This window comes from Alligator sinensis, unplaced genomic scaffold, assembly GCF_000455745.1.
Source record: "Alligator sinensis unplaced genomic scaffold, ASM45574v1 scaffold1027_1, whole genome shotgun sequence".
In the NCBI taxonomy this organism is placed as follows: domain Eukaryota; kingdom Metazoa; phylum Chordata; order Crocodylia; family Alligatoridae; genus Alligator; species Alligator sinensis.
In genome coordinates, this window is record NW_005843209.1 from 135,365 (window position 1) to 147,440 (window position 12,076).

The 12,076-nt window shown below is 46.6% G+C and overlaps 1 protein-coding gene across 2 annotated transcripts in view; it reads left to right on the plus strand.

Annotated features, from left to right (window-relative positions):
- The window catches only part of CNGA2 (cyclic nucleotide gated channel alpha 2), a 32,159-nt gene extending 25,213 nt beyond the window's left edge, over window positions 1-6,946 (plus strand). For both annotated transcript variants that reach the window (XM_025194439.1, XM_006037973.3), the window contains exons 4-7: window positions 12-176; window positions 3,425-3,532; window positions 4,074-4,180; window positions 4,731-6,946. In XM_025194439.1, the coding sequence (XP_025050224.1) occupies window positions 12-176; window positions 3,425-3,532; window positions 4,074-4,180; window positions 4,731-6,151 (1,801 nt within the window). In that variant the 3' untranslated portion in view covers window positions 6,152-6,946. The remainder of the gene's footprint in view (window positions 1-11; window positions 177-3,424; window positions 3,533-4,073; window positions 4,181-4,730) is intronic.
- Window positions 6,947-12,076: the final 5,130 nt, after the last annotated feature.

Below are 12,076 nucleotides of genomic sequence, written 5' to 3' on the forward strand. Positions count from 1 at the left end.
TCCCTTCTCAGGATAGTCCGGCTAGTGGTGATTCTGAGAGACTGGGCAAACAAAAGCTTGCGGGAAGAGCAGCAAAGGCCAGACTCCTTCCTTGAGCGATTCCATGGGCCAGAACTGCATACAGAGGATGGTAACGAGCAAGGGGACAAACATGGTGAAGGCAGCAAAAGCAAGAAGTATGGTTTCATTTTCATAACCCTTTGCCTTTCTCAGTTGGAGGCCAAATGTTTTGTGTGTGTTGCAGGACTCCTCACCCGCCTGATGTGCTTCTTGCTGTCACACCAAGGGCCATCAGGGAGAGGACTCTCTGTCCTGGCACTAAAAAGGGGGTGGCATGGTCTTGATGGTTTAGCGTGGTGACTGGAGTCACCTTCTGTGCTATGCTGTGCTAGGGGATCATACCCAGTAGGTTAACACCATTTTTGAATAATTGGGGCCAAGGGTCTTAGTGACTGCCAGCTGCTTCCGAGTGTATATACAGATTTCTGTACCAGTGTGTACCTGTACCCACTGTCAAGCCAAAAGGAACCCTTGCACCATGGTTCTGTTCTAGACCCTTTCAATTACAACCTTTCTGTGCCATGCCGATGGTGCTGGGCATGGGCACAGTGCCTTTGGTGCAGGGATGAGGAAGAACTTTAAAGGGTAAGCTGTGTTTCCCCCATTTTTTACATGAAGAAGCTGTGGCCTAGAACAGTAATTTTTCAGCCTTTTATTGTATAATGACCCCTTCTCCATCCTTCCCCTACCAGGACTTCCCTCCAATAAGGCCAGGACCCTTTCCCATTAGTAGGCTAAAAAAGGTGGTTGTGACCTCTTGACACCTGTTTATGAATATGAATGAGAGCCCCAGGTAGGAAACCCCTGGTTTGGAGTGCATGAGTTTGGTCCCGACTCAGATAGGGAGTCTGTAGAGTGTCTGAAATGGATTCAAGTCAACAGCCAGGATCACACTGCAGCTATTAGGCCAAGCTCTGACCAGGAATAATTACATCTAGAAGGGATTCCCAAGGGGTTTGCAGGACTTAGTTACCCATCTGATGCTGTATTTGCCTGTCTGATTTCATCATCTGTGGGAGAGGAAGGGATTTCATTCGCTGCTGAGCCTTCTGCTAGAGCATACGTTGTGATGGTTGTTCTTTGAAAAGTCCTTTCATATCCAGTCCTTTCATCTCCACTGCACTTGGACACAGTGAAAAACAATAACCTTGCTCTTCTTCCTCTCTATAATTAAAGGGCAGAGCTCATTGACTAGTCTGGCCCCCACCATTGTACATGGTAATTACAACACCAAGAAAGGACTGTCTTCTATAGGGGGAAAATTATCAGAGGCTTGTATCTGAGGCTTTAACAGCCAGAGAAGAAAATGTTCTGCCCTGTGAGGTTAAGGATAGCTTGTTAATTATCAGAGGCAGTAGACTCTGAATGAGCAGAGGGAGATGGAATAGAAGTATATATGCTGAACTGGGTTAGTATGGTTTTGCAGCCTCAGTGAGCTTTTAATAGGAAGCTGCTAATTTTCTGAGGTTTGGTCTCCAGGATAATATTTGTCTGCTGCTTTAGGTCATGCCTCAATGAAGTTAAACATCAACATGTTACAGGATGTGAAGGCAAACGTAGTGGTTGTTCAGTGTTTGCCAGCCTGGGGTTATTTTGAAGATCGTATGCAGGTTATCCAGGCAAAGGACTGTAAATTCAGGGCTATCCTGAACAATGCAGGACGGGTGACAGTCCTACCCAATGGCTAGGTTGGTTAGGATGATGACTAACACTGAGATTTGTTTGGGTCTGATTGGAGTAAACCCTCTCACATCTTAGATGCATGTGAAAGTTCCATGTCATTGTAACTCCAGGTGCAATGCCATGCCAGACTTCTGTGCTTGAAATCCTCAGTGTATAGGGGAGATTTGTGCAGAGGGGGCTTTCAGGACCAGGCTTAAAGATAGCACCATGCAAAAACAGACAGCTGACTTTATTCCTTCATTTCATCTTTAACCCTGCTTCCAGCTTCCAATGTGTTTGTGTCCTTATATCACAGAGAGCAACTCCATGGTCTGATTCTGTGATAACACTGATGCCCTCTGCTGTATACATTTAAAAACAGCATTTAGTAGTATTTGTATTACTACAGTGACTGGAGCAGTAATTCTCAACCAGGGTGCCATAGCAGCCTGGGGTGTTTTGAAATCCTTTCAAAGGTGTCACAGAGTGCCACACAATGTTAGCACTGTTAGGTGTGAAAACATGTTTCACAGGATAAATCTAGAGATTTCAAAAAGGAATCTGTAGTGTCTCAAACATTCTGACCTCCTGTGGGTTTTCTGAGTTCTTTGCCACAGAGGAATTGCTCTACTAATTTTTTCTATAGTCCGAAAACAAGTAAAAGCTAAGAGCTAGCAATTTCCAGTGGTGCCTTAAGTTTAATGAGGGGTGCCTCTAATCTAAAAAAGTTGAGAACCGTTGGTTTGGATCTGGACTTGAAATGAAAGTTCCTCTGTTTTAGGTGCTGTATAAGCAGTGATAGGAGACAGACTACTTCTCTGAGAATAATGCAAGCTATTTTGAACCCTGCTCATCTTTGATTAGTACTACTGAAGGACCACTGTGTGTGGCCATGTAGGAGCCTTGTCTGACAGCTCTGCTAAATGCACTGATCCCAGAAGTTGCAGCATCCCTGCTGGTGACAACCATGCCATACCAAAGAAGTAAACCAAAGTTAAAAACTGCAGTTATGGAGGCAGGAGAAGCAGCACTGATGAGGGAGGGGCATGGCATTTTAATAAGAGCTGGCAAATGAGTGTGTTCCATCTCTGGGAGCAAGCTCTGCAGTCTAAGGTGTGGGGAGTTTTTGAACGTGACCATTAGGGCAAATCCAGGATTTGCCTTAATGCCCCAAAATAGGATCAAATGCATGGAAACCGTGTAAGAGCTGGACCCAGCCACTCAGCAAGCAGACTGCACCCTTCCCCATGGCAGCACCATGTGCTTCCCCCAGCAGTACAGAGATCTATTGCACTTCCTGCCCTGATTACTGTTAGTTGTGAGCTACCTCAGAGCTACATCTATCATGTACCATGTCTGCATTGTCTATCAGAGGGCCTTTTTTAGTGATTTGAGTAGGAGCCTGGGAACCAAGAGAGCCATATTCTGTTCCTGACTGTCACTGACTTGCAGCGAAGTCCTTGTGACCTCTTTCATGTTCCCCATCAGTTAACATAGTGCATAGGTGCTTTACCTACATCAAGAGGGAACTGGGTGAAAAGGAGTTTAATTGATGAACTTCATCAAGTACTTAGCATTCCTTAGATGGAAGGCACTCAGCACTCATTATTATAATGATTAAACAGAGTTGTAGTTAAGGGTCTTTGCTCCATTATCAGTGTGCAGTCTTCTAGGTCCTGGTTCTCTCTGGTTCTATTTTCAGGAAGAAATGGATGGTGTTTGTGGTGGATCCTTCTGGGGACTGGTATTACCGCTGGCTGCCTGTCATTGCACTACCCGTCCTTTATAACTGGTGCTTGCTTGTGGCAAGGTAAGCAGGAGGCCTTCCAAGGTCATGCTATTCTGTAATCCTTCTGTCTCATTGGGTGCTTTCTTTGGGACCAGTCTTGGGCAGCTGGGATCAGTCTTGGGCATGCTGCTTTTTTTAGGCTAATAAAAACAAAGTCCCAGTTTCATTGGTGTCATGGCAGTGGAAAGGGGAACCCAATTCCATTGTGTTTTGACACACATGGGTGGAACTTGTGAGAATGGAATTTGGAGGGTTGTAGAGACAGATTAGACTGTAGGATAGGGACCCCCATTTGAGAGGCAGTTTCAGGAACATCATTACCTAGATCAATGGAGGGCAGATGTTCTAAAAGGTGATAGATTTAATTTCCAAAGGGAAAGGGGATGGTTAGCAATTGTCAAAAGTCAGTTGTGCCTGCTATGGGCACTGCTTTGTACAGCAGCCCTGGAACCACCCCATTAGGAGGTAGGACTTGGGGGGGAGGGCGAAATGGGTGCGCTGACTTTGGTAACTGGATAATACTCTCTCTCTTTCTGACCTCTATCATGTGGTTCTCCTGCAGAGCCTGCTTTAGTGATCTCCAGAGGGGCTACTTCATCCTCTGGCTTGTGCTGGATTATATCTCGGACTGCATCTACATTGCTGATATTATAATCCGGTCACGCACAGGTGAGCTGAAGAGACAAAGACCAAGAAGGATTTTCTTCGATATCGTCACATAAGATCTGATTCGACCTGTCAGGGGGGAGCTTGCTCTGTGGCTGTTCTAGAAGGAGGGCCTTCAGTGATGCCTTGGAGCTAGCTGACAGGGACTAGCCCCCAGAGAAAGAATTTAATTAAAAGCTCTGAGAACTAGAGTAAGTTTCAGAATGAAAGATTAATCATCCCAGATTTTAGCTTCACCTTTGAGTAATTGTACAAAATTACCCACATTACCATTAGTATTCTGGCATGGTTTAAGGTCTGTATCTCTGATGTGGTATCTGTGAAGTTAATGAACAATCTGAATGGAAAAATAGTAGAATTTAATATTCTTAGGATGTAGCAGGCTGCTGTGTAAATATTCTGTGCTGTATTAATTCAGGTTCTGTGGAGGATGGAAACTTCAGTGTCTTCTTAACATATATATATATATATATATAGCATTGGTCAAAGGCAGGAGAACAAATGAACAAATGTAACTGAACCAAGCTAATTCTACCCTTTGCGTTTCTGTTAGGTTTCCTGGAACAGGGCTTGCTGGTCAGGGACCTTAAGAAGCTGTGGGATAAGTATGTCCAAACTTTGCAGTTCAAGCTGGACATCCTCTCTGTCTTGCCTACAGACCTGGTGTACTTTGCAGTGGGAATCCATCGGCCTGAGCTGCGCTTCAACAGGCTACTCCACTTCTCCCGCATGTTTGAATTCTTTGATCGGACTGAGACCAGGACTAGCTACCCGAACATCTTCAGGATTAGCAACCTGGTGCTGTACATCCTGGTCATCATCCACTGGAATGCCTGCATTTACTATGCCATCTCTAAGTCCATTGGCTTTGGGACAGACACCTGGGTGTACCCCAACATCACAGACCCTGAGTACGGGTACCTCAGCCGGGAGTATGTCTATTGCCTCTACTGGTCCACTCTGACTCTGACTACTATTGGAGAAACTCCTCCTCCAGTGACCGATGAGGAGTACCTCTTTGTCATTGTTGATTTCCTCATTGGTGTCCTCATTTTTGCCACCATTGTCGGGAATGTGGGCTCCATGATATCCAATATGAATGCTACCAGGGCAGAGTTCCAGGCGAAAATTGATGCCATCAAGCACTATATGCAGTTCCGCAAGGTCAGCAAGGAAATGGAGGCCAAGGTCATCAAGTGGTTTGATTACCTATGGACCAACAAGAAGGCAGTAGATGAACGTGAGGTCCTCAAGAACCTCCCTGACAAACTGCGGGCAGAGATTGCCATCAATGTGCATTTGGAGACACTGAAGAAGGTGAGGATCTTCCAGGACTGTGAATCAGGCTTGCTGGTAGAGTTGGTGCTGAAACTTCGGCCTCAGGTGTTCAGCCCGGGGGATTATGTTTGCCGAAAGGGGGACATTGGCAAGGAGATGTACATCATCAAGGAAGGGAAACTGGCTGTGGTGGCAGATGATGGAGTGACTCAATATGCCTTACTGACCTCAGGACTCTGCTTTGGTGAGATCAGCATTCTCAACATTAAAGGGAGCAAAATGGGCAACAGACGCACAGCCAACATCCGAAGTCTTGGCTATTCTGATCTCTTCTGCCTGTCTAAGGAAGACCTAATGGAAGCAGTCACTGAATATCCTGATGCTAAGAAGGTGCTGGAGGAGCGTGGCCGGGAGATCCTGATGAAAGAAGGGCTGCTGGATGAGTCAGAAGCTGAGGCAAGCCTGGAAGGGAAGGAAGTGGAGGAAAAGCTGGATCGGCTGGAGTCCAACCTGGAGACACTGAACACCCGTTTTTCTCGAGTGTTGTCCGAGTATAATACTGCTCAGATGAAGCTCAAACAGCGCATCTCTGTTTTGGAAAACAAGATGAAACAGGAGGTTCCAGATGACATCTTTGATGGATTAGACACACCTGTGGAGGATGAGGAAGGAGCCAAATCTGATGGGAAGAAGTGAGAATCTGTAGATGTCAGCCCCTGCTCTGTTCTGCAGGGTGCAGACATGGCATTTGCTGGTTTCTGTGTTTCAAGAACAAATTACTATCTGCCTTGCGTTGCATGAGACTTCTCAGTGTCATAGAAGTGTTGCTGTTGCTGCCTTGTGTGAGCGCTCTCTAAAACAGTTCCAAATCAGGTGACTCTTGTAGCTCTTACAATCTACCCTACTGCCTTAATCCATGGCCTAAGAATCAGATCAGTCAGAACATGAGTGACCTCTGCTGCTGCTAACATTTCTGTCCAACTTCTGCAAGGAGTATGTGCTCATCTTACCTTCTTGCCTCCTCCTTGCATTAATAGATAGCAGGAGCTCATCAACTGAATGTCTTATATGTAGGAGTTAGTGGAGACACCTGAGCCCCTCTTATGCGTAGGTGGGGGTGCAATAACTTTGATGTAGACAAAGGTCTCACTTGTTCACTTTGCTTTCCCTAATGGGCTGATCAGGAGGATGCTCTTTAGAGGACCAGCATCCCAGGAGCTAATAAGCAACAGAGAGAGAGAGAGAGAGAGAAATTGAACCATCAGCCAGATGCTTATTTAATGTATTTTTGGTAACTGCTTTTGTAATACACACTTATATTATGTAAATATATATTTTCCACTGTATGATCACATATGTTTAAAATACTAAAACCGAAATGAAGAAGTTATACCAAGCCTTATGCTTCTGTGAATAGAATGTTTTTCTGGTTCAGTGTAGGTTATTGACATTACTTCTGAAAGTAAAGACTTATGATAAATGTAGGTGAGGTAACAGCAACCTATTCCCAGGCTTAATCTGTGGTTTAGTCTTTCAAAAGCATCTTCCTCAATAGGGAAAAATATTCTGTAGTGTTGTGCTGTATTAGTACCTTGTCCATCAGCTTCCACCCGAGGAGCAAAGTTTCTGGGTGTGTTTCTAAGATACTCTGTTCTCTCTCTGCCTGGTTACAGTGGCAGCTTAAATTTTGCTTGGGATATCAAAGTCTAGGATGACATCTACAGTATAGTGGTTAAAACAAGCGTGCTTTGGGCTGACAGGACCTGTTACTTTACGTGCAGGACAACATTGACTGTCTGTCTCTTCTGTCTAACCATGACTAGACAGGCCAGAAAGGGCTATACTATACTAACGTAATTTAAAGAAAGAAAGCTGTGGTAAGGCCAAACTGTCTGAATTTATTTTACAGGGGGTAAATTGCAGTGTTAGCAGGGCTCATTTATAGATTTCATAGATTTCATAGACATTAGGGTTGGAAGGGACCTCGGAAGATCATCGAGTCCAGCCCCCTGCCCAAAGGGCAGGAAGTCAGCTGGGGTCATAGGATCCCAGCAAGATAAGCATCCAGTTTGCTCTTGAAGGTGTTCAATGTAGGCGCTTGAACCACCTCCGGTGGCAGGCTGCTGCTACCCCCACATTTGGAGTGTGTCTACACAATGTCCTCAGCATTCCCTGCTTACCCACTCCCATTTGCATGTGCTGAACCCAGAACTGTGCCAGTAAAGCTGCTCTGGGGGTATCCTCCTCCCCTTCCTCCCCCTCCCCTTACCAACAGCCCTATGTGAGAACTCCAGTTCCCATATACTTGAACTTGACTGCAGTGGTTATCCCCAGAACACCTTCACTGCCATATTTTGGGGGGTGTGTGAGTGAGGGGTAGTAAATAGTAGGATTCACCTAAGTGGCTCTCAGAGGACATGGTATAAACAGGCTCTTATATTCCCCTGGGGGGGGCGGGGATTAATTGTGTTCCCCTTCACCAAGAAGTGATTGTTTCAGGAACTTTCACTTTCCTGTTTGGAGGAGAAACTGGCAATGGAATCAGGATGCCAGATAGAATCTTAGTTCCATTGAAATTAAAAAAATTCCTGTTGACTTCACTGGTGCCAGGATTTGACCCCATATGTTTTCTTACTGCAAGTTAGTTGTTTAAAAAGTGTGTGCAAGTCCTTTTTTCCTTGGACAAGGTGATCACAAAAAGCAGACGGATCACACCCTCTTGCAGAGAACTCAGGTAAAATACTGCTGCACTGTCCCTGAGAAGCAGCTGTCTTGAGCCTCTGTCTTTCTAGGAATCCAGCTACTTAAGGTAGTATTCCCTGTCCTGCCTCAGCTCCTGGACTTTATCTGGGATTCCTGATGGTAATCACTTGGAGCCTACGTATCGACTCTCCTTTACATATAGCCTCTTTTGCATTACAAACCTCAGAAATGTTTCACTGTGTTTCAGCCTACACAGTCCTGTTAATGACTGCCTGGATGTGGGGGAAGATTTTGGTCTGAGTGCTCACACTCCAGTAATTATAACACTCAGGACATTAATATCTACTGCTGTAATGCTTGCAAACATGCTGTCTGTGCTCTGGAGGTGCAAAACTAAAGGTTCTGGGAGCTGAAGCTCAGGTAGGCAACACATTCCACTGTGTAACATCACAGTGCTACAGAACCAAGTGTATGCTGGGTGCTGTAGTCTGCTGTCATATCATTCTGAGCTACCTACTGGCTGTAAGCGCCATCATCAAATTAGCGTGCAATGTCCCTGATGGTAGAAGCTGGGCATACTGGAAACTGTAGGTATGTTAGCTTGTTAGCATGTGCCTGCCTGCAGCCTGACAGTGTATTCTTAAATAACTGCATGTTTCTGTGGTCCTCTTATCTTTGAAACAAGTCTCAGCAGGAGACACATGTGAAGTAGAAGCGCTCATCCCTAGTCTTGTAAAGGACTTGTTGTCTTCTGTTACAGCATTGACATGATTTTACTTCTCGTTATACTCACTCAGCTAAACAGCTCTGCACTGAAGTCCCCAGGCTTGTGCCAGGGCTGGACTTGGCTTCAAACTTTTACAATGTGTCACAACCCAATGATTTTGGTGCCTCGGCACGATGGAATTTTCCCGCCACATGAGAGCCTCTTGCACAGCAAAGGTTTTTCTGCTGCAAGAGAAAACCCCGGTGCAAGAGAGTTCCCACCATTTGAATGCAAATTTGTGTCCCGTTATTGGCCAGTTCTAAATTATTCCTACGTGGTGGCTAGTAATTGGCTTGCTAGCCGTTTAAAATTTCGTGCGACTTCCGCCCAAGTCGGAGAACTTTGAGCACGCTGCAGAGTGCCTCTAAAGAGATCTGACTTGCGGCTAAACTAATCGATAGACTGATCACCTATCGATTCTTCTCCCCGTCGCCGAGCTCAATCCTTCGACGTACCCTTTCCCTGCCGGCTTAATTTGTGGACGGATTCACTGGCCTGAGCCTTGCCAGCTGGAGCAACTCTCGGAGTTGTTTAAGCGACCGAACCACCTGCGTCGTGGCTACAAGCGGCGTAAGTAAAGCTCTTTGCAACCAATACGCGTTGTCTGCCTCTCCATTCACCAGCCCGCCCAGCGACCAAGTAATTTCTAAATCACCTCGAGTCGGCTCTGGCCGTCCGAGACACGATGAACATAAACTTATCTGCAAACTATGGGCAAGCACTGCAGGTGGCAGAGCCTTTCTGCTGGCAAATCCCTAATGCCAGGACACCGATTCCAGCTCCTTAATATGAGATGATGTGCCCCTAACCTAGGGGCCTGTATTGTTGTCACACTAGGGAGAATTTAGGGTCTATTTCTTCTCATTCTGGACATAATAGAAGGGCCTGCACAGACTTATCAGAGGCAAAAAATGCTGTAAACTGTAGAAAGAGGAATAAAAACTCCTACCGCTGACACTGTTTCATAATAGCCACTGTAAGGCATAGTTTTCAGGGCAAATGTAGACAACACTTCCCCCCAAATATGTTGGTTTATTTTTCTTGTCAAGTTCCACCACATTCCTGTAATTTCCTGATTTTTCAGGCCCCTTCCTGCTCTCATGATTTCCCAGTGAAAATCAGTGTTCGCTATCAGGAAACATCATGTTTCACACCTAAGTCAACATGCCTGCAACAACATTTGCCTTGACTTATGAGGTGAAAATGGATCAGTTTTTGCATCTCTGAACAGTCTAGCAGCTCTGTTGCTCCCTGGAGATGGAGAGAACTTTGCCCACAGAATCCAGGTCCAAACTTAGGCAAACTACTTCACAAATCCCATCTTGTGTGGTAGGCCATGATCAGCAGGGCCTGATTAGCTTGGACAGGAAATCTGTTTTCACCCAGTAAGATTAGCTCCCTTATGTCTTGTGCCTCCTCCCTGATGTGCTGGGAACTTGCTCTTTGTATTAGTTCAGCAATTACAAGCTCCATAATAGCACCCATTTGGTCAGGCCCTTTTCCAGCTTTAATAATGAACTAGACAAGACAGATACAGGTGGTATAAAGGAGCCAGACACCAGGCAGAGCGGACTGCAGAAGCCCCAAAGCTGATACGGAAGGATGGATGCCAGTCACCTCCAGGGCCAGGCTGCTCACCACAGAAATGGATCCACTGGTGCAGTTGGGGACTGGCAGATATGGAACAGATATGAAGCCCTGGCTGCACTGGAGGAGAGTGTGGTGGAGGAGACAGCATGGGAGGAGCCCCAACCCATCCCCGAGCAAGCTGATGGCCAGACAAGTTACCGGAGGAAAAGGAGACCTGTCGTCATAGTGGGAGACTCCCTACTGAGAGGAGCAGAGGGAAACATCTGCCACCCAGATCCCATGGTGTGTGAGGTGTGTTGGCTGCCAGGGACCAAGATCCAGGATGTCACAACAAGGATTCCTGGCCTGATCCAGCCCTAGGACTACTATCCCATGGTCCTCATCCATGTGGGAACCAATGATGCGGCCAGGAGTAGTTCTGACCATGTCATGGGTGGCTACAGGGTTCTGGGGGCCAGGCTTAGGAAGACGGGGACACAGGTGGTCTTCTTGTCCATCCTCCCGGTCAGAGGTCGCAGTAGGCATCACAGCGCCTGCATCAGAGAGGTCAACCTGCGGCTCAGGAGTTGGTGCCATCGTGCAGGATTTGGCTTCCTGGACCACAACCCACACTTCCTGGCAAGGGACTTCCTGGGGCGCGATGGACTTCACCTTTCAATGAAAGGTAAAAGTCTTTTCTCCAACAGGTTGGCTGATCTCCTACATCGGGTTTTAAACTAGCTCAGACGGGGGACGGGGAGGCAGAAGAAGGAGAATATCAGGAACCTGCAATCCATGGGACGTCCAGCAGTATACCACAGGTAAGCAATAGGTAAGCAATAAGGGGCCCATTGGGCATCAGAGCCGGGGGGCAACAAAGGCGCCAGTCACAGGGCTCAAGTGCCTGTACACCAATGCTAGGAGCATGGGGAACAAGCAGGATGAACTAGTGCTCCTGCTTGCAGAAAACACTTACGACTTAGTGGGGTTAACTGAAACCTGGTGGGACTCCACCCATGACTGGGCAGTACACATTGAGGGCTATAAGCTGTACAGAAAGGATAGAGTGGGGAGGAGAGAGGGAGGGGTTGCGCTTTGTCAAGGAGCGTTATACATCAACCCTTATCAAAATGGTATTGGAGGAGGAGAAAGTAGAAGGATTGTGGTTTGGGATACATGGAGGTCAAGCGGAAAGGGATTTGGTGGTAGGGGTCTGCTACAGACCCCCACACCAAGGGGAAGAACTAGACTTGGAACTCCTGAGGCAGCTCTCAGAGACCATACAGACTAGGGAGGCGGTAGTCACGGGGGACCTAAACTACCCTGAAATCTGCTGGGAGATGCAGACAGCAAATTCCCACTGTTCATGCAGGTTCCTATCCTGTGTACAGGACTTCCATCTGATGCAGGAGGTACATGGTCCCACTAGGGGGAATGCCTTACTGGACCTGGTATTGGCAACAGGGGATGACATGGTAGGGGACCTACAGATCAGTGGTCACCTGGGGGACAGTGACCACCAAATAATAGAATTCATCATAAGGCGTAGAATGGGTAAGGTAACTAGTAGGGTGGAAGTGCTA